The 22,867-nt window shown below is 38.9% G+C and overlaps 1 protein-coding gene across 1 annotated transcript; it reads right to left on the bottom strand.

Moving 5' to 3' along the window:
* Nucleotides 1–302: 302 nt before the first annotated feature.
* Nucleotides 303–14,869, bottom strand: LOC118697491 (solute carrier organic anion transporter family member 1B3-like). The gene is made up of 15 exons (XM_036400158.2): nucleotides 14,764–14,869; nucleotides 13,704–13,855; nucleotides 12,304–12,445; nucleotides 12,095–12,227; nucleotides 10,675–10,790; nucleotides 9,929–10,075; nucleotides 9,715–9,813; nucleotides 7,623–7,868; nucleotides 6,597–6,761; nucleotides 5,948–6,143; nucleotides 4,913–5,075; nucleotides 4,035–4,219; nucleotides 2,957–3,021; nucleotides 2,697–2,814; nucleotides 303–699 (listed from the first exon to the last, which is right to left on the bottom strand). The coding sequence occupies exons 2-15, from the start codon at nucleotides 13,830–13,832 to the stop codon at nucleotides 486–488; spliced, it is 2,118 nt and encodes a 705-aa protein (XP_036256051.2). The 5' UTR covers nucleotides 13,833–13,855; nucleotides 14,764–14,869; the 3' UTR covers nucleotides 303–485.
* Nucleotides 14,870–22,867: the final 7,998 nt, after the last annotated feature.

Here is a 22,867-nt window from a genome sequence, read left to right as displayed (position 1 = left end):
CCAGGTGCAATGATGCAATTAGGTGAGGTGTTTGGCTTAAATGCTTTGGCTTATCGTGAATTTTGGTTGAATTTGATGGAGTCAGAAAGCCTGTCCCAGCCTTGAGCTTGTCTCTGCTGTGTTAATCCCCTGGAGGGGTCAGGATCACTTTTTGTGAGCCTTTGGCACGTGGATGTTTTGGCAGCTCTTTGATCCCACAAAAAAACCCCAGAGTGGCTCTGTCAGAACTGCCAAGGAGGTTTTAATTTTTCAGTTGAGTAACTCATTCTGTTATTACTGGTAATCAGGTACACATCAGGCACTTTCATTCTTGTTTGTTAGTGTTTATTGCTGTTGTTTGCAGTTTTTATATTAGTTATGCTTTCTGTACATATTTATTATTTATTAGTTATGCTCTCTGTACATATTTATTTTTTAGTTACTCACAGCGTTTTGAATGGTGCTTCTAAAAGAAGCTGACCTGATTCACATGTCTAAATTTCTTTCTAAATGGAGGATTCATTCTCTGCATCAGAAGAACCTGGCAAACGTTCTTTGATCTTGCAGTTGTCTTCTTTATTCACAGCAGCATCTTCTTGTCCATTCTCTACAGGCCTGGAGTTCTTATTTTGAAAGTGTTTCTTTATCAATGTATAAAAAATTATTGCAACCAAAAAGGAAGGACCTCTTAAAAGTGCTCCTAAACCAAGGTAGACATACCTGTGGGACAGAGCACAGAAAATTAGGCCAGGTGTTGAATTTTTCAAAAACACTAAAGAAAATCACTTTAATGGCTTTTAAGGCTCTCATATATACCAAAAAAAAAACCCCAAAAAAAACCAAAAGCAACTTAGGGGAAGACATTAAAACACATTGTTTGTGAATGATACCAAAAACTGGACATTTTTCCTTGCAAAAACTTCTCTTAAAGAACTGGTAATATTCTTTTTGCTTATGAAGATAATTTCAAAGTGAAACTTCCATCATCTTGCCTTTTTTTTTTTTTTCCCAAGATTTTTGGATCACTTTAAGCCTTTAGACTCTTTAGGGCTAGAAATATATTATGGTCACCACCACAGTGGTCTATTGGAATTAAAAATGAAAAACACGTCAGAAGTAGCCAAGATTTGAGTGAAATTGAGAAAAATCTATGGAGCATTCCTCCAGGAGACTGATAGTGTTTGAGTTTCCTCAACACCTCCAGCTACTCAGTACAATATTCTCCATGGACTTTTCCTCGAAAGTGGCCAATGCACAGAGTTAACTTTATTGCCAGTGTGAAGAAACTACCTGCAAATAAGGTAAATTTGGGTAACTTTCCTCTTTAAAGCCCTAAGGTCTGAGGTATTTTTAATATAAGTATACTAAAAATATAATACTATAATAAAAGTATATACATAAGTATATAAAGTACTATATAAATATATATATTTTAGTATAAGTATAATATTGTGTATTTTTAATATAAGTATATTAAAAAATTTCAATAAAAATGTTACATAAGTATAAATAAAATAAATACATAATAAATAAATTTAAAAATAAAATAATAAATAATTTTAATATAAGTATATTAAAAATACACAATTCATTCCAGAAATCCCTGTCATGGATATTAAATTTCTTTTTTACAACATAAAAACTGACTAAAAATTGGGAGCTTAACATTTGATCTCAAGATTTTTCAGTTTCAGAAATTCTGGACCGACTTTAAGCTGAGCCCAGAGTTAATATCTGACCATGATTTTGGATCACACCCTTCAGTGTAAGAGAACAGAGCATGCCTTTCCATTTCACTGACATATTTTATCGAAATCCTTTCACTAGGATTTTTCTCCTGAGAAGCCTCAGAAAAGAAATGTAAACAATAATTATCTTGTGGAATGTGGTCTGGAGATGGTTTACCATCTTTGACTGGTCACAGGTGGATTGTTTTCACTTGTTGACCAACCGTGGTCCACTCTGTGGAGGCTCTGAGTCTGTCACAGGTTTTTTATTTTCATTCTTTTCTAGCCTTCTAATGTCTCCGTTCTTCTATTCTTTAGCGTAGTTTTAGTATTTCCATAATATAATATAATATAATATAATATAATATAATATAATATAATATAATATAATATAATATAATATAATATAATATAATATAATATAATATAATATAATATAATATAATATAATATAATATAATATAATATAATATAATAATATAATATAATATAATATAATATAATATAATATAATATAATATAATATAATATAATATAATATAATATAATATAATATAATATAATATAATATATCAGCCTTCTGAAACATGGAGTCAAGATTCTCATCTCTCCTGTGCCTCCTTTTGTGTCCATTGCTGTACATGCATCTGTTTTATCCTCCCTCTCTTTCTAGTGCTCTCTATGTGCTCTCTTAGCACATAAGCAGCATTTCACCACATAAGGCAAATAAACAATGTTAGTCAGGATTTAATTTTCAGTAAATAAATTTCTACTTTGTTCCCTCCAAAATTCTTCAGCTATTATTTTGCTTTCTCATGTGCATGTGAGAGTTTAAGCTTGGATTCAGAATACCTCATATTGTCACAAATTTATCAGTAGTTTAATTTCAATCAGATTGTCATCAGACAATCAGATTGTCCTCAGTCCTGGGGACCCACAAACACCACCACATTTCCACAGGGAGGTGTTTTTTGGCCTAATTTTCTTTACCTGTTTGCATTGGAGTCGTAGAGCCTGCAAGCCCCTCTCTTCCCACAGCTGGTGCTGCCCCACTTCAGGCAGGTCCTGTCAATGGCTGCACCAAAATAAACTGGTGCTGGGATCCCAGCTGCAAGGAGACAGCAGAAAATAGGACAGGGCTTCACAGGAGAGGACATCCTCTTAGAAATCAGATTTATATTCCCTTAGGGCTGGTTACAGGCTCCCAGAGCAGCACCAGGGGGGCTGGACCCTGCAATGGTTTCTCTTACCCAGCATTCTCATAACCAGTGTGAAGAGACCAACTGCAAGAGCTTTGAGCTCTGGCTGGACACATCTGCAAAAAAGAGGGATAAGTAAGAAGTGATGGCTTATTTAGTGCTTAGACATGCCTATTAAATGCTGTTAAATAACCTGAATTTAATATCCTTGTTGATGGAAGAAGCACTTTGGAGTTCTTTGGAAGAAGAGTGCTTCCTTCATCTGCTGAGGTGTGTTCAGTGGTATGAAAAAGGTGAATTAATCTACTGATTTTCATCAAATAGCTCCTGGTAATTCCATTCCCTATGCATAATTGAGGAATTGAAGTTTTAAAGCCATAACCAGATCCGTCCTGACCTTTTGGAAATGAGCTCTCCAACTTCCTTCCCTCTTGGGCATACATTTCCCTACTTGATGGAATATTTCATGGGAAATATCCTACTGCCCTAAGACAAAAGAGTTGCAGGTAGAAGGGTCAGTGCAGCATCTTTCTGTGCTTGAACAGAATTCCTCTGTGCAAGGACACATCTTGGACCTCACAAAGCCTCTTGGCTCATCTGTTTTCTGGGGAATTGTACTGCAGGCATCAGAAATGGGCACTGGTCTTGAATTCATTCTATCTCCAGCCTCTGCCATCTCCTTGCACATCCAGAAATCCTGGCAACTGCATGGCACTTTCAAAATCCAAGCAGAAAAGAGGACATGTTCTGGAAAACCTGATTACAGAACCAGAGAATCACAAAATGGTTTGGTTTGGAAGGGATGTTAAAGAATTGTCTTGTTCCAAAACCATGGGCAGGGACACCTTTCTCTGTCCCAGGTTGCTCCAAGCCCCATCCAGCCTGGCCTTGGACATTTCCAGGAATCCAGGGGCAGCCACAGCTTCTCTGGGCCAGGGCCTCAGTGCCCTCACAGGGAGGAATTTCCTCTAACCTAAACTTTCTCTCTTCAGTCTGAACCCATTACTCCTTGTCCTACCACTACAGCTCCTGATCAGCAAGAAACTCCTTTCTTTTCTAAGATAAGAAACCAAACATGACTTTGAAACCCTCCCTAGAGAGCCTTTGGACAGCAGCCAGCTGTACTCACCTAAACGTCAGCATGTATGAAGGAGTGGCTCCCAGGGCATAGAAAAATCCACCTATGACTTGTATTACTGTGTAATAAATGAAATTCCTCGAGCAATCATCACTTTTTGGACATTGCCCCAAGGTGGCAGAATTGTTTCCTGTCCATGAACTGCTGATTTCAAGACATCTGCAGTTATGGAAGACCTGGAAGACACAAAACAGGTTTGGTAGGACACTGCTCATGAAATGGGGATTCTGGAGGAGAGAAAACAGAGTAAAGAGATGGCTCCAGACCATTTATATTCTGGAGTGATCAGGAAACATGCAAAAGGCACAGCCCAATGAAGGTTTACATCCATGGACTGGAGATTTGTCTCTGGAACTCTGGGCATTATCTCCATGCCAAGCAAAAATCAGTCACCCAGAGAAACAAGCAGTTTCTGACATCCCTCACATGGAGGAAACAAGCTGCCTTGCCTTAATCCATTTTTCATATTTAAACATTAATGATAACTAGCAGGGAAGATACTACTCTATCTTAGTGTATGTCAATTGTCAGGTAAAGCCTCAGGGCAGCCAAAATGACATTTGTGAAAGGCAAAGCCTGTGGAAAACCTTCAGGCAACATGAAACCAATTTGATTTGTGTGTTTCCCCCTTTTGTGCTCAACCTACAGAAGACGAAAGTTAATATCTAGAACAGGGACCTAGGGCCTTTTGCCTATTGTGCAATAACTCAGAGAAATCTCTCTTTTCTGTGCTGTAAGTAGCCAGAAATCAAAAATCCCTTACTGACCAGTCCCCAGTAACATTGGCTTTCCTGAAATGCTTTATCCTACTAAATCCCTGATGGTACATGGCAAATAGGCTGGTAGGGAACCAAAGCAGAGTCTCTTACTGTGTTCTTTCCATGTCCCACAGAAGTGCCACAGCCAGCCAGACATGCAGAGACGTAGGTGATGCCATTGGCTCCACACACAGGATCCCACACGTTGGAGGCACACTTGCAGTGAGAGTTGCATTCCGAAAATAGGGAATTGTTGTGGTACGGAATGGGGTTGCTTGGAAATTAAGTTCAGACAAGTGTAAGGCATTTTTAATTCAGTGTTGGAGTCAGTGAAGTCCCTTCTGTGTGACAGTGTTGCTGCTCTGAACCCCACCTCACACGCCCAGAACATGTTTTACAACTGAGTTTCCACATCTCTATTGGTCTGTTTGAGATTCCATCCTACTTGCACTGATATTAAAGCCATTGATAGATTACAGTGAAATTTAAAACAAATTAAGCCTTGCTACTGATTTCACAGATGTAGACAGAAAAGAGAAAGGAGGGAGAGGTCATTTGGGCTCACCCCTAACTGAATTTAGAGCTGGCAGGAGTTATCACAGTCTTATCAATATATCAGTTGGTAAAAATGCACGAGTGGCAGAAACCAAATCTCCTGGTATCTGTAGTTAAAAAATACTCCTCTGTTAAAGCCTAGCCTAACTTTTCATCAAGGATATGAAGAATGCAGTATTATCTTTTGCTTTCAGACATCCCCTGTGTATTGAACAAAAAGATATGTCTTCACTCATCTTCTCCTTCCTAGGAAAATGAAACTGATGTGCTTGCCATTTTTTCATCCCAGTGCTCCCTTAGCATATTCCCTGGTCCACCATTTACATTCCTAGTGAAAACCCTGCACAGCAATATTCCCACCCTCCCCCAGCAAAACAACCTGCATTGCTAATGAAGCAATTCCTAATTAATCTTTAACCAGCCTTGGGTTTTGTCAGGCTGACCAACAAAACTACCCCTGTGACATGTGGCAGTGCTCACTTTCTCTCAAGCATTGCAAAAGCATGTTTCTCCTTTAGCCTTGATGCCACAGTACATTTTTTTTGAGAACTATGGAGAAAAAAACAATCTTTTTTTCTGTTTTATACTCACCCTTCATAGGACACTGTCATTCCTGCCACCATGTAGTTATCACAGCCAACAAAAAAGTGTAACAAGCTCATGGCATAGGACAAAAATGACATGATAAATGAAAACTTGGTCGCTGCAATGATGCCCATTTTATACTTTTTCATTATAAGCCCTCCTAGGAAAATCCCAAGACCTACAGGAGGTAAGGTTGTAATTCCTGAAAGAGATTATAGAAGGGGAATGTTAGAATTCAAGGATCATTATAGTCCTAAGAGCCAAAGTCTGTCCTTAGTTTTTTGTTCCTGTCAGCTTTATGGTCGGTTTGTGTTCACTCCAGCCCCTGGGGGTTGCTGTTTGTGAAGTGCCTAACCCTCCAAATCCACTCCCATTGCAAGCAACTTGCCAGATGCTGCAGCAACTAAAACTTCCACTCCCCACTCATTGCATATTTGGGGTGCCCTTCCTATAAATATAATATAAATGCAATGTAATTTAATACAACCTTAAAATTTCTTATGGTCCCATAGGCACAAACCCCGTATTTTTAATAATTCAGGTTCAGGTCAGACCACCATTTACATCCACCTGCTCTGTATGGAATTGAGCCCCAGATAAAGCCCACCAGAACCTATCCCCATGGACTGCTGGCAGCAGAAGCAGCTCTTCTCACCTATTAGGAAGTTGGATTTGGATGTAGATTGTCCATACTGCTGTTCCATGTACTTTGGTTTGTAAGTCACGAAACCAATAAAACTACTGAACTGTAACAGTGAGCAACACAAAAATGTAAAGTACATTCGATTACCCAATACCTTTTTCAGGGAGTTATAGAAATCTGAAAGAAAGGGACATATGAATTGGCATTGAAAGATGCATGGCATAATTACTGGTGAGTAACCTGCAAAACTTAGGGCAAGGTCCTGCTCTCAGCTGTCCAAGGGCAAGCTGTACTGATCTTCATTTGCATGAGGGTACCTGAAAGCAAAATCAGGTTCTTGAAAAACACCAGAGGTTGAGATACAGGAAGAGAATCCTAAAAGGAGACAGAAGTATGGGTTAAGGTCTGGCTGCTCTGTTGAGATATGCACATGAAGACTAAGGGGCTCCACATAGCCCAGACTTGGTTCAGCTTGCATGAATATTATCACAGGTTCAAGGCTAAGTGAGAGCTGCCTCAGTGGGGTTGTCTCAGTGTCTTCCACTGGGATCTGAACAAAAAATTTGACAAATGAAGCAAAGCCACTTCTTTCCATCACCTTTCCATCACTTTTTTTGGCCTAAGGACTGCACAACCAGAACTATTCAAGACCAAAGTATTTTCATCAGGCACCAATGTACTTCGGAGTCTCCATGAACTCTCTCAAATAAATAATTTGTCTTCCCATGTGGCAAAGGGAGCCTTTGAATATTTCCTTTAGATTCAGATACAGGAACACTTTTCCACTGTTCAAATTTCTTCCAGTGCAAAATGTTAGAGGTAGGTGCCACTCAGGTGATGATTTATTTCAGGTGATGCATGCAGAACCTCAGAGTCCTGAATACTTCTAATAATTTTTGGTGGACCTTTCTTTCCTGGGGATAGCTGCCTGGTTTAAATGGAAGTGCAGGGAGGCAAAATATTTTGCAGAACTGTTACATTTCCTATGTGTGCTGTGCCTATTGCTTTTCACATTTATACGACATGAGAAACACTTGCCTTTCAGCATCACTGACCACTTCCTTGGCTTGGTTTTTTCAGGAGAAAGTTTATTCCCCATGGCACCCATGTTTTCCAAGAGCCCATGTGAAGCTTTGTCCTTCTTGGCTCCCTCTGGCTTTTTCAGGCTCTTTGGCAGGAAGCAAAATGGAATAGCAGATAGGAAACTGGCTGCTCCACCTATCAAAAAGCCAAGCCACCATGCACCCACCCAGCGGGAATCCTGTGGGGTGATGGTGATGCTCCCTGGAAATGAGGGAAACAGGCACAAGTCACCCCAGTGGAGAAGCTGAACCTTCTCAGCCTTTTTCTGCTACATTTTATAGTGCCTGACTTCCAGCAATAAACATCTAGTGAGAGGCCATCCATGCAGTGAAGGCATCAGGAATCATACCCTGGATTGTGTTATAGAATCATGATTGCTTCGGATTGGAAGGTGTCCTGTGGGCAGGGACACCTCAGGGGTGACCAGGATGGTCTGAGACCCTCCAGCCTGGCCTTGGACACTTCCAGGGATGGGGCACCCACAGCTTCTCTGGACAACTGGTTCCCATGCCTTACCATCCTTGCACGGAAGAACTTCTTCCTAATGTCTAATCCAACCTTACTCTCTTTTGGTTTGAAGCCATTCCTGTTTGTCCAGTGTTATTTTATCTGCCATTCTACACCTTCCACTGACTGATGTTTTGTGGCAGACACAGCAACACCAAGGTCCTTCCCCAGCACATGGGAAACCACACAGGCTTCAAGCATGGTGTGCTTTTTGGCTCCTGAGACCTTGCTCTGCTTTCCTAAATTGTGTAGATTGCTATTAAGCAATTGGACATTCTCTGTAGTGAATGTCCAATTCTCTGTCAGTGAAATTACCTATGGCTTTAAATGTACTGCAAGGGAGATGAGAGTAGCTAGTTCTATCTTTATGGTTTTTAATTCTGGCATGTTTGGTGGGTAAGCAAGATTTTAAGACTTTTCACTGCATGACCAGAATTGGCTCACTGTCTTTACTCCTAAATAAAATCAAACATTGGCTTAACAAAGGGCAAAGACAAAATAGTTCACCTATCTAGCTACAGAATTCTGAAGATCTGAAAACTTCTCTGTCCTGCTAGAAAAACAAGGAACAGCCACCACTTACAGGGATTGTGTCCCCTCTGGCATTGTGCAGATGTGAGCACATACATGTGTTTTCATTTCATCTGAATAAGCAAGGGCTGAGAAAATATGTATTTTGTGCTGCAAAATTATGTGAAATGTAATGTAATGTAAAATACTCAGTGGAAAGGGTGGGGCATTCCCCCAAAGTGTAAACCTGCTGTACTAGCAGAATTTTTTTTGTTAAAATTCCAGTTTAGAAAAAATCTTGGTTCTGTGAGAGTTCTTGGTACTAATTCTTAGGCTTAAGTGTGTATTATAACCCTTTAATATTAAAGCACAGTTCTAAAATATTCTCCCAGTCTAACTCTGCTTTTACTCTAAAAGCTTTCAGTAATTCAATAAATAAAAATTAATAATTTATTTCAATAATAATTTATTATTCTCATTGAAATAATTTACTTATAATAAACCATAATAATATATAATATTATATACATTATATATAATGTATATAATTATATATTATATACTATATACATTTATATATACAATTATATACAACATAAATATACTATATATGTTGTATATATACTATATATGTTATATATTATATATATAACATATATAGTATATATACAACATATATGGTATATATACTATATATGTTATGGTATACATTATATATAATATATTAGATGTATTATATACAGAATAATATAATATATATTATACATAATATAATATTATATATTATAATAATACATATAATTATAATTATAGTATACACAATATATATTATGTATGTTATATATCTAATAATATTTATAATTCAATTAAAATAAAAAAAATCAATCAATTCTACACTAAAACCAAATAAATATAATTCAAACATAACATATATAATATAATTAATATAATGCATACATATGAAACCATTTATAGGCAATTCTTGTGAACAAGCATCAGCTCACTTTCACTTTTCCTCTCTTTTGCTTACCTGGATCCACAAATCCAATATCCACGTACAGCTTTGCACACAGAGATCCCAGCAGGAAGCCAAACATGGGGCCCATCATGGCTATGGTGTGCAAAAAGCCTGAAAATACAATGATGCAGGTGCTAGTACCCTCTGATGGCTGAATGCTGTCTTCTGCAGAGGGTGCTCCACCTCCCACACTGGGAATGTCTCAGTTTATTCATGTTGAGATTACCTACATACAGAGGAACATTCTCTTCTTTAGCAAAATCATCGAGGTAAGAGATGCCCAGGGGTGTTATTGGTGTCTCACCAATCCCACGTAACATGTTCCCCAGTAAAATATAGATCCACATATATGATGTTGGCTCCTTCTCACAGCCTGCAGAGGATATAATATTATATATAAAATAAAAAAAACCCAAAAACAAAAACAAACCCATATTATTTTGTAATAAAATATTTGAATGGGAAACTGGGGAAAAACCACAGGAAATATAGCACATTAAATGATTATAGATTAGAAATCAAGGTATTAAGAACATTTCCTTATAGAAGATAAATGAAACGCTGTCAATCCCATTATAAATTTTTATGATCTTTTAATAACACGTTCTTCCACCTCCATTGCATTTGATTTCTAAAAGCACAGGTAAGTATCACCCATCAGAAAAAAAGCTCATTAAAAAAATAACTTACTGCTATTTTCATAAATATATTACTTGGAATATATCATGTGTCTTTAATGTGAGAAGTTTCAGATGGTTTTTGGTGCAGAGCTTGGCTCTTCTCTACCTGTGTCCCATACAAACAACACATGAAACAGTTGTATTCCATATTTTAAGGAGGATTAGAGCAATCATCATTTACTTCTGTTAATCTCCATACAGTTTCGTGTCCTGTCCCCAACTCCAGGTCCAGGTAACTGAGTCCTTGCAACCAAGGACAAAACAGGCTCCTGTATCATTTCCAGTTCCATACCTGCTCGTGAGAGTTCATGGACAGTGTCATTCACATCCTGATGCAAGGAGCAGGGATTTATGCTGGAATTTAGGCTGGCTGAAGCAGCTGTGTGTGATGTTGTCTCATACTTGTAGCTGCAAACACACAACAGGAGGTTTAGAAGCAGTGCTCACTAGGGAAACACCAGTTTGGTAGGGCTGGAACCACCTTGGCTGCTGTTTCCTTAAAGAGAAAGGTATCTTTGGTTAAATATCAGTTCAAAGGAGCAAATAAGATTGTTAAAGAACATCCTAGAAAACAAAAATCCTGAAGTTAAGAACAAATAAAACTTGGAATTCTCTGTCTGGAAGGCATAATGGTTTAAGCTGGAAAATTCAAAAGGGATTGTGAAAATATTTCAGATAGGATTGAATTTTTGGCATCTAAATTGAGGGTCAGGTCCAAGTGATCTCCCTGTGTCGACCCCACAGCCAAGGAGAAAAAGATGAGTGTCTTGAGTCTGAGCAAAGGACCCTTTTCTGTCTTAGACATGTGTTTGGTCTGTTCAGCTGCTCCAACATGATCCCTCTCCCAGAAACGAGTGCTGCTGAGGGGCAAAGTACAATTAGCTTTAGCAGAATAACATGGCAAAGCACACATTCTGCTTCAAGGAACTGCCCTGGCTCTGTCAGACCAGGCAGGCTTATTTTTCAGGTTGGAACAAAGAGCACTCATCAGGGCTGAGCAGTTCCCTTACAAATGCTCAGGCTCAGGTTCTTGAGTTGCCCAGTGTAGGTGAGGATGATCGATGGTCTGTCTTAAAGAGTGAAAAACTGATAATACATCTGGTTCTAGTGTGAGATCCACTAACATGAAAGAAAGCATTCCTCAGTTTTCTTTTTGCAGTAGTATACCTAAAATTATTCTAATATATTTAAGGAATCAACAGAAATATGTCTTACTCTATTGGTCATCCCTGTGCTCAAGCTATGGCTAGAAACATTATCACACATAAGCACAATGCAGTAATTCCCTGAGCCTGGAGAAGGTGAATAAAAATAAACAAGACACAGAAAATCAGTTTAACAAGGCATCTGCATTTGGAACAGAAAAATTCTGTTATGAGTTCTACCAGCACTCATCCATTTGCAGGCTCCAGCACCATTGCATTCTTTGGCTCCTTTCTGAACAAGCCTGAGTGGAAACTAAAGCACTGGGATGTTGTCATTTTTTTGAGGAGTTAAACTTCCACTTAAGAACAGCTGTATTTTTTAAATGAACATTCTTTGTCGCAACAGTGGTGTGTGTGTGTCACGTGGGGTTTGTTGCACTTGGAAGTGAGATTCCACAGGCCTTTGGAAGTCTAAGGCTAAATATACAACAAGTTTCATTTAAAAACCAGAAAGCACAATGCAACTCCAGCGTGAGGTCACCCAAATAAACCACAATCAGTACTTACTATCCCATGAAGAAATGAGGCATGGCTGACAAAAAGCATCCCAAAGCCATTGCAAAGGATCCCACAGCTATTACTTTGGGCCTGTGCAGCTTAGCTCCAAAATAGCTTACAAATGCAATCACCAGCAGGTTGCCTGCAAGGTAAAGAACCAGAATGAGTGCCAGGTGCTCTCTCTGAGCAGCTCTCTGTGTGTCAGGGAGCATCATTACCCATCTCAAAGCTCCCGTCGACGAGCCCTGCAACAGAGGAGGTCAGGTCAAACCTCCTCTCAATCTGAGTGATGGAGCTCTTCATTATGGTCCCACACAGGGCTTTACTGAAGTAGCTGAAGGACAGAGCAGCCAGAAACACCTGGGGAAAGATTCAGACGAGAAAGGGGAGGGACAGGCAGGAGAACTGGTCACAGAGGGATCAAACATGTTTAAAATGGTGCAGAGCCATCATCATCATGACACATTTGTGACTTGAATTGGAGTGGCAAAGTTAATCTGAACCCAAATTACCTCTTGCTTGGGTCACATGTCCCTTATTTTAGGCCAATTCATAACTGCTTCTAACTCAATCATATGGCACCATTTTGATGCTTTAAGCAAGCTTTTATAATAGTACCACATTCCTCATACTGATGTAACAGGTTGAGCTCATCTCTGTGTCATATGATATAATCTGAAATGTTGCTTGTATACCATATATCTCACAAGGAAAAGCTTAATAGTCTTTTGTAGTTTGACTGTTGCTTCCACCAACACAACTGGTGGCTTTTGCAAATAGAGATAGATTTGGAAAAATATTTAAGTTTGTTTAAAAATTATCCAGTGATTTCCACATAGTCTAAAAACCAAATAGATTTCTTGCTCACTGGGCAAGAGTTCTAATACAACAGAAACTTGGGTAAATAAATAAAGTAAATATAGGTTTAGACACCTGCAATGCTATCTACTATAAGAAATGAAGCCAATCCAGGAAGCAAAAGCTTGAAAATTGGTATATTTACTCTCTTTTTGTCAGGAAGGAAGAGAAAAATCTTCCAAGTCTGGGGTTTGTCCTGGTATGTTCTATATTTTCTGAGCTTGACTGGCAAAATTTCTGAGAATCACCATTTTGCCAGATGCCAGCAGTATTCTCAGAGGGTTTGGCTGAAATCTCAACCTGCTGATAAGCATGAAAACAACAACAAAAATCACTGGGGTCGTTTGGGGTTTACAATGCAATCCTCAAGTCAGTGACAAAACATTTAATGAAATGTGGTTCACCTCACCTTGTTCTGACCCTATGAGACAACAACCTCCAGACAAATGCATTGTACGCACCCAACTGAGGCTGCTTCAAGTTTTCCACTTGAAGCTGCTGCCTCTTTTTAATGACCAAGAAGAGGATTCACCTACAAGTAACTTGTGAATAAATATGGTAGATCGTGAATTTTTATTTTCTTTGGGGAAAATATAATATCTGACTGTCCCCTGGACCTGTAGTGCATATCCAGCTCCTCCAAGGATAGGGATAGGAATGAAGGAATTTGGCATGTCACAAATGTCACATCTGAACAATATTTCTTAACAAAAAAAAAAAAAAAAAGGTAATTCATGGTGATATTCCTAAGGCACCAAACCTTCAATCCAGTGCGAGAGGAAGTCTTTTTGACTGGTGGGTTTTTGTTTCCTTCATCATCCAAAAGCTGGTCAGGCTCTGCCTCCTGGTTTGAGTCACTGGTGTTGCTGGGTTTGGTTTCCACAGTCATGGCTGATTTCTTTACTGAGTGATCTGAACTCAAGAGAAAACAGCAAAGCACATTTGCCACCATGGAGTTGCTCAAGAACCTCTCTGGTGAATCTGGTGAAACTAATTACAGGAAAACGCTGAGATGTTGAAACTGAACCTTGCTACTTAAAACAATGTGGCATGACTTGCATGTTTCAAAGCGTATATTTGTTTAAATTCTGAAACATCTAGTTTTGACAACTTTTGTTTTTTTAAAAGACATGAACACCCACCTTTCTACCTTGTCCTGTCCTTTAGTGCTAAAAAGGCAGTTTGGATGGAGGAGTAAGAGAAAAAGTTTCTGTCCAAAAATAAACTACAAGGGTTAACAAAGCAGTAGTGCTGAAGCACAGGGAGTCCCAGGAAGCTCTAAATTTGCAGGTCATGTGGCTTACAACTCAGGCTTTGATTTGGTAAAATCTGTAGCAACACTGTGACATCCAATTTATTCCTTTACACTGGCTTGTTGGAAACAATTCTTAGTGACAAAAGAGTTTATTATTTCACCTAGCTGACCTTCTGTAAGGATATTACTTTTTTTTTTTCCTTGCAATAATATGCAGGGTATCCCCGATCTCTTTCTGTTTGCAGACTGCTGTCTATATGCCCAAATGCTTGAAATGATCAGCAGAAATGCTCCAGTTCCCCCAGGAACATCCTGTGGCCATAGACAATGTATATCCTTTGATACATCATAATGTTTTAGTGCTGAAAGCCTTGTTTGGTTATTAAGTTGTATTTTGGTTTATTGCAATGGATAGTTCAATACTTCACCTTTTTTTTTCCTCCGCTTTTTAAAACTCTGTATCTGAGAGATGGACAACAGCTACAAAAGGAAACTTGAGAGAAAAGCTGTAAAGGAAGCCTATATATCTGTTTCCAAAGTTTATTTAAAGAATGAAAACACTTGCCTGTTTGTGCAACTCCCTCTACAATCAGAACAGATTTCTCAAGGACGATCCAGAAGCCACTGCAGAGCCCCTCAGAAAAAAATGGGTCACTTGAAACAAGGCATGTTCAGATCTGCAGATAAGAGTATTGCAATTAATGCCCTCAAATCAGAACTCAGAAATCACAGCTCACATGATCTGATTTGTTTCACCTTTCACAATACTCTCCTCATTTGAGAAAACAGCGAAAAAGAGAGAGAGGGGAAACAAATCACACAAAGAGAGGTTTTATATGCTTGAATGCAGCTGAAAAAAGTTGGATGAACTTTTCCAATGCTGGAAAAGGGCCATCTTCTTTCCCACTGCTAATATCTACTTCCCAAACACTCTTGTGGCTATGCTATGAGGCTGGGTCAGCACATGTACTAGGACAAAAGAATTGGCTTCTCCTTCCTCTTGGCTACTCAGACAGATAGGAACAAGAAGTAGAGAAAGGATTTCTCCAAGACTGCACAGCTAGAGCAAAAATGTTATGAAATAAAATTCCTGATGCTCAGGAAAAGCTAGTACACAAATACTTCTGAGCAGCTTCTCCTCTGAAATTCACCTGTCTTTGTGCAGCCTGAAGATACAAACTTCTCCTTGAAATTAAGATACATTGATGACCACAATAATATGCTGGGGGAGCATATCATTGCAGGATTGGAGAAGTGGATTTTTTTTTTTGAGAGTTTAAAGGTACAACATGCCTTAGAATCTGGTGACAGTATGTCCTCCCACCCTCAGATGACCCTGACCTACACAGATATCAGCTGCAGATGGAAGAGATGAAGGCTGGGGAAATTCCAGGCCACAAGAACATTAGGAAAAAAATGATAAAAGGTCAATTGACAATTGATGACAACATACAGTAGCTGCTGAGCCTAGTAATTATAAGTATTGATAAAGTCGTTATTTTAGATTTTTTTCATTAGCATTTTTTTCATGTTTAATAAATAAAGGGTCTGGTTAAAAATATGAAGTATGAAAGCAAAAGTAGGAAGCTTTCTGCACCAAATGTGTCCTTTCACTAATATGAGTTCTCTAAAACTATCACTCTTGGCCTGCACAAGCTACTCTTTTGTAATGGTGATAAGAGAGAGTTGCATTTGCAGAAAGACAGGATGAGGCAAGTAAATAATTGGTATTGTTTAGGTAGTCAATGAGCCTAAACATAAATTAACCCATCTTTCTTCCTAGGGGAAGAAAACAGACCTTTTCCCAAAAACCAAGGGAAAAAAATCCACTAAAAAGTTCTAAGCAGTACAGACAGATGAAATTTAACACTCAGTTCACTTTTTGGAACATCTGAAAAATTCACTAGATTTTATGCTCAGTACAGTCTCTTCTGAGAACCACTTTGGATGGGAGCAAAGCAAGGCTCCCAACTAACAATCAGTTAGTTTGTTATGTTATTTGTTATAGTTTGTGCATTGTTTGTGCTGCTGGGAGCTGACAGCTTCCAGGACACCACAGGAATTCATGCAGCAATTGCAGCTCAGTTGCAGAGGGAATGCAGTCAGCCCTGCAAGGGAGAGATCTCTTCAGTGCTTCAGGGGACATGATCTGATAGGGGCCACAGCCTAACTCTAGTAGATATGTTCCTTATTGGATAAGAAAAAAAACAGCTTTGTTTTATACCCTGTAATTACAATCAAATTATAATGAATAAGAACATCAACTAAAAAAAACCTCCACATGAATAACGGGTAATAAGTTTACAAAGGTCAAGACAATGGTTTGCTGCAGGCCTTGTGGAGTCTTACAAAAGAGAAATATAGTGATATTTGAGGACTTTTGAGAAGGCAGCAAAGACACTTTAGGTCTTTAGGCTGATTGTCACCACAGTTGCACTCTCAGAGACTTGCCATCACCCATCAGAAGAGCAAATCACAAATCAAGAGCCACATTTCCTCCAGTAATTTATGGAACTGCAATGATTTACACTAACTGCAGTGCTAATCCAACTGTCTGATTTTTAAATACACCTTTGAAGTTCAGCTAACATGAAAAATGAGTATCAGAGAGCTGTGCAGACCCCAATGCTCATTGCTCAAGACACACCATGCTGACAGCTCAGAGACACACACACAGTGCAGGATGCCACCATTAAAGCACTGACACTTCCACCAGGACTGGTTCTGCTGCTGCCAATTACAGCAAATTACAGCTACTGGAAACCACACAGGTCCTTTTTGATAGCTGCAATCACTAACAACATTTTAAAGACAAACAGAAAGAGTATTGAAGAGGTTCCTAAACAGAAAGAGTATTGAAGAGGTTCCTACCTAGGTTCTGCATCCACAACAACAGCAGTTATGCTCTAGACAAATGCTCAAAAGTCTGAGAATTCTCTCCTTAAGCAAATCTCTGCTGGTATACGGTAGAAGAATCATTAACTTCCAACTCAAACCAATGTTTTAATCTTGTCTCCTCCCAGTTCTGCCCTCTGTTAAAGGTCCCAAAATCCATGTTTGTCCACAGAGGTCAAAAGTTAATTAGGAAGAAGACGTGCAAGTGTGCTCCTTTTGTAAATTTTTGTGAAGCATCTTTTTTTTTTTTTCCTGAAATTGTCTAGATTATAATGGTTCACACCTTCCTGGTGTTTAAAAATATGGTGTCCCAACTTTAGAAATATTCCTTTTTCTAATGCATTTTGTTATGAAGGCTTATTTTCATAGTCTGTGGCTAAAATCTATTCAGTTCAGATCCGCTAGAGCCAGCCAAGAACTTGCAGGAAGAGAAAATGTAATGCCTTGGATATATGGAATAAAGAGGGTGTTCAATAATCATTTACACTTAGAAGATTGTTCATATTTATTGTTTATTGCTATTAGCAGCAGAGGCAGGTGAAATATGAATGTTTATTAGGGCTCTGTGTACTTTGGAGCAGCCCTTTATCACTTACAGCCCTAGTTCAAGGAAACCCAGACAGGTTTATTTGGTTGTGTCCCTGCTGTGCCTTCTGCCTGATTCCTGAGAGTAATTGTACTTAAAAGGTAAGTTACTCTTGAGGCAGGTGTCTGCCTGGATGTTACACCAAAATATCCCATTCCTGGTAGCTCCTGTCCCTTCCCTGCCAGCACTCTCACCACGTCCCCAGTGTGATTTCCTCACAGAAATCAACCAGCTCAGTCAGACCTTGATGTACCCTTGATAAATCCATGCTGACTCTTCCAAATCACAGCCCATTGTGTCCTATAGTGGCTTCAAGGCCACTTAACTTGCTCTATAATCTTCCATAAACCTCTGCTGCTATTTTATTGATTCATTTTGGCTGTAACTTTTTGTGCAGAACAATTTTTAGTTTTCCATGACTAAGTGATCAATAATGTGATCACTTCATTCATCAGTGCAGAGAAAATCCATGGTGTTAGGTTACGATTGCATCCATTATATTTAAGTCTGAATGAATAAAAACCTAACACAACCAACATTGCCATCACTGCAATTTTTCTAAAAGAGTTGTCCTCACAGTCAGAGCATTACTGAGCATTAAATACATGCAAGAAGTGGAAATTCATGGGCCTCTTTTTTTCAGTTAGTGATCCTTCATGTCCTGCTGTGGCATAAAACACCAACTACCCACTTCTAGTCCCAAGACAAGCATGTATTCCCTGTTTTACAAAGTTTTATGGTGAAGCTTTGCATTCCCAAGGTTTCATTTTCAGGTTGTCTTCAGATGTATTAACAGACCTACCCAAGTGGGTTTTTGGCCTTTTAATCCTAAACATCTGGAAAGGGATAGAGCAAAAATTACTCTCTTACTTTGGAGCAGTAGAACCTGTAGAAAAAGATGCTACTTTCTTTTTCATAAAAGGGAAACATTCTTTGTTTCCCTTATATGATAAAGAACATTTCCTTGTTTTCATCATTCTGACAAGTGAATACAAATCAGTTTCTTCCTATTTTTTCCTAGCCCTGTATATACCATTAATATATAACTTTCCAAGATTAAAATATCTTTTATACTTTGCTTTCAGTATGACTGAGAAGAATTTTTCTATCTTCAGACTGCTGCTGTCCAAGCTGTCTGTGAAAGCAGAAATCAAAGCTGACCTCTTGAACTGTTGATTAAAACTGCCAGAATGGGAAACTACTGAAGTAAAATCAGACTGTGGTCTTACACCTAAAAAAATGAAAAATATCTCTTTTTCCATCCCAGACCCCCCTCTATATTACTCACACTTGCAGGAAAAATATAAATAAAAAGGATTATGATAGTAAAACATCCCCTTAATAAGAACACTGAGCTATCAGTAATTTCTGATTCCTGCTGAGGGTTAAAAGCAGTCCTTACAAAAGCCACAGTGAGTCACTTTTAGCACCTTTAGCTCCCTTAGTCACCTTTAGCTGGCTGCAGACTCCTCCAGGCAGAGGGTGGCAGCAGATCCCACCAGGAGCAGCTGACAAGGCACAGTTGGCAGGGGCAGGCAGCAGGAGCTGCTCCCAGGCAGGGGCCAGCTGGAGCAGGCAGCTTTGATCAGAGCCCTTCTTATTCTCAGGATGCTAATCCCCAGATACAGAAAATCGATGTATTTTAAAATTTAACTCTTTGTTAACAAACTAAATAAAAGGGACAGTGTACAGCAAGTGTTAGGAAATACTCCTGTAGTTAAGCTACTACAGGAATCCTCTGAGGGTGAAAATAGACTTTTCCACAACAGAAAAAGGTTATTTGGTGCTCCTGTCCCTGTGTCTAGTTTCTCTTTAGTGCTGTTGAGCTAACAAGTGAGGAAAACAGCTGATCTGTGGTCTCCATCTTAGGCAGTGTCTGGGAATTTATCCTTCCACCGCTCAGTGGAGCATTTGTCTTTCAAAAGAACTTGACAATTTTCTCATTGATTTGCCTCATGCATCTATCTGGGGAAAAGTAGATCATGATATGCTGTTTTAATGATATTTTTTCTTTTTTTTTTTTTTCCTATTTAAAATATAAAGAGTAGATATTGATGCTGGTTGTACAGCTTCTCTTTGCATTCAACCTTACCCTGCAGCTTGGACTGGAGCTGTTACTACAGACACAGAATTAATTAAGTGTAAATCACTGGCAGGTGAGAGTGCTTAGACCTTTTTAGTAACTCATCCAAATGTGAGCAGCATCACAGAACAGCAGAAACAATAACCATGCTGACTTCAGGTGAAACCCCAGGACAAACCCCCCAACACCTTCACATGGTCTGGGATATTAACTGAGCTAACAGGACTGAAAAAAATTAATATGACTCACATAATTAAATACCTGTTATTATATACAAAACCACTGTCATAAACTGCTCATCTGTTTTGTTACACTAGAGCAGATCTTTTACAAGAATGGGTGAGTCTTTAATTTTTCCTGACAGAAAAATCTATCAGATGTCAGAAACAGCCCATAGACTGTTCTAGTGGAAAAAAAACATATTTCTATTATAGTTTTATCCTGCTTGATTTCCAGACACTGAAAAACAGTTTGTCTGCACAGTTAGATAAACAGATTTTTGCTGACTGTATAATCTTACCACGTGTTGGTTTTTACTTAAACAAGTTTGTGTTTTCCCACATCTTATTTTAGAAGTGCCAACATCACAGGATCAACAAGAGGGCTCTGGTTGTGCACAACAACCTTTCAAACTTACCATGCTCAACAGCCATGAGAGAGATCTTCCTGGCCTGGTCACCATCCAGCTGTGAGAATGTGCTCCATGTGCTGCCCACTAAATCCTTTCCTTATTTACTCTCTTCAAAATTCAATGAACTGCAATAATCTGGGATGAGCTGTTGGTTAACTAACCTGCTGATATTAGCCACATGTTGCTTAAGTAAGGTCCTTTTAATGTGCCCTTCAAATCACCATTAAAGGGCCCCACATTTAAATTGCCCCTCATCATTTTTACAGCAGTTATGGACTTTTTGCCATCTAGGGGTTGACTAGCACTGGAGGAGGAATTGCCTCATGCACCACCTGCTTCCTGATGCTCCAGGGCACAAAAAAAGGTAACCAGACTGGTTTTCAGATCTGTGATCCCTCTAAGCAACAGCCTTTGGGCTAGATTATTAATAATTATTAATAATGTTTATCTATTTGCAAGTGCTTTTACAATACCCCTGCAACCTAGCTGCTTGCAAGTCTATGCACTTCAGAGCTTCTAGAATTTTAAGTAACTTTTAATGTTTTGCAGAATTAAGCTGCATGTTGTGTCATCATCAGCCAAAGTTGTGCTGTCAGTGTTTTCTCTCGGATTGTACCGATTGTGCTGTTATTTCAAAATATTGCAATAGTGCTTTCTGTACATCAACCTTCCTCATTATTTTGAGCATTTCAATGAGGCAATCTATATTTATTCAGCCTGTTTACTCTTTGTGAGATATCCACACCCCTTGCTCTCTGTTTTTTGGTAATTCCCTCTGATGCTGGGATGGCATGAGGTCCATAACTATATTTAATATATCAGCTATAGCTAATATAGCTGTATTAGCTATATTTTATATGTTTTTTATATATATCCATATAAAATGCATTGTTCCCTCAGTCTTCTGATCTCACCTTTTTGCCTTTTTATCCTCTAGAAGTTCTTGAAGATTCCCTCCTGACATGGTTAAAAATGGGGTGCCTATAACTAAGACATGTAATTTCATTTGAGAGTTGCATTTTTTGCTGGGAGGTAGGAGAGGAAATGTGCTTTTGGCTTGTGGGATTTTATTATGTGGCATGGCCTGGTTACCCCAGCCTCATCCTGCCTGTGACAGCTGGGGACCTTGCCATAATGTCCCACGTTTACATGGCACACAAAACTTATTAAAAAGGGGGTGAGTCCCACTCTGGCCTCTGAGGCTGATAGCAAAGGTTGGGAAATCCCCTCAGCTAACTCTTTTAACAGTCCCACCTCTGAAAGTGAAAGGTGTTTGCTTCTTTGAAGTCTCTTGGCTGTGATTTAGCGTCTCTAGCTCTAAAAAGAAAAGAAAAGATCCAGGTTTGTGGACCTTGGTGAGACAGCACCAAGTTGCAGATACAGTTTAAGATGAAGAATTCTGGTAGGAAGATGCTCACAGATCCAAACAGTGCTGAGATCATTTTTTCAAGTATTATAACAAGTCCAGAATGTGTATCTGTGGTCAGACCCTCATCCAGGCATCCATGCTACTACTTAAAGCACTAAAATAAAGCAGCAGACTTGAAAATAGTTCACAGTGGGAATGGTTTCTTATCAGCTTGCTAATTTACAGGATTATCATAGCTGAAGGAAGGGAGGAGAAAAATGGACATTTTCAAAATATAATGCAAATAGGAGTTACTGAAACAAATTCTTTTCTGGTATTCTTATGTGTAAAGAAAATGGGTTCTAGAAGGAAAGCCCATATTTTATAGAATTACTCACCAACTACAGGCTTAATATATGGCCATAGGAGATAACCCATGAAGCTGATTTTTTCTGTCCTTGTTTCTTTCTGAACTAGAGTAGAATATGTTTATTATCTTAATTTCTTTATTTTCCTGTTGTGATTTAACCCCAGCCAACAATTAAATATCATGCAGCTGCTTGCTTATCCTGCCCTCACAGAGAAGGAGAATTGAAAAAAATTGAAAAAATTGAAAAGAAAAAAAAGAAAGGTAAACCCTACGGGTTAAGAACAGTTTAATAATTAGAATAAAATAAAATAGAATAATAATAATTGCAATGAAAGTGGAGGAAAAAAGAAAGAGAAACAAAACCTCAGAAAGACAACTTTTTGATGCCTGATATGGTTGCTGACTGATATCCAGTCTGTTCCTTAACAACCACTGGTTCCTCCTGGCCAATTCCCTCCAGTTTATACACTGGAAATGGCATTCCAGGGTAGGGAATATCCCTTTGGCTAGTCTGGGCCAGCTGCCCTGACCATGCTCCCTCCCAGTTCTTGTGCAGCTTCTCACTGGCAGAGAATGGGAAGCTGGAAAGTCCTTGACTTGGGATAAACACAATTCAGCAACAATCAAAACAACAGTGTGTTATCGACATCATTCTCCTACTGAATCCACACACAGCACTTTTCCAGCTCCTGAGAAGAAAATTTTCTCTCTCCCAGGTGAAATCAGTGAATTTTCCTGGCCCTGTGACAGCTTCAT

The sequence above is a fragment of the Molothrus ater genome, chromosome 5, assembly GCF_012460135.2.
Source record: "Molothrus ater isolate BHLD 08-10-18 breed brown headed cowbird chromosome 5, BPBGC_Mater_1.1, whole genome shotgun sequence".
In the NCBI taxonomy this organism is placed as follows: Eukaryota; Metazoa; Chordata; class Aves; order Passeriformes; family Icteridae; genus Molothrus; species Molothrus ater.
Note: the sequence above shows the minus strand (reverse complement) of the source record. Positions and strands in the feature narration are given on the sequence as shown.

What these genes read in the sequence shown, in the direction of transcription:
- LOC118697491 (XM_036400158.2), bottom strand. Translation starts at nt 13,832, where the DNA reads ATGACTGTGGAAACCAAACCCAGCAACACCAGTGACTCAAACCAGGAG. An exon ending in ATGACAGTGTCCTATGAAGG is followed by an intron (nt 5,076 to 5,947) that starts GTGAGTATAAAA and finishes TTAATTTCCAAG; the next exon opens with CAACCCCATTCCGTACCACA. An exon ending in ACTGGTTATGAGAATGCTGG is followed by an intron (nt 2,815 to 2,956) that starts GTAAGAGAAACC and finishes GTCTCCTTGCAG; the next exon opens with CTGGGATCCCAGCACCAGTT.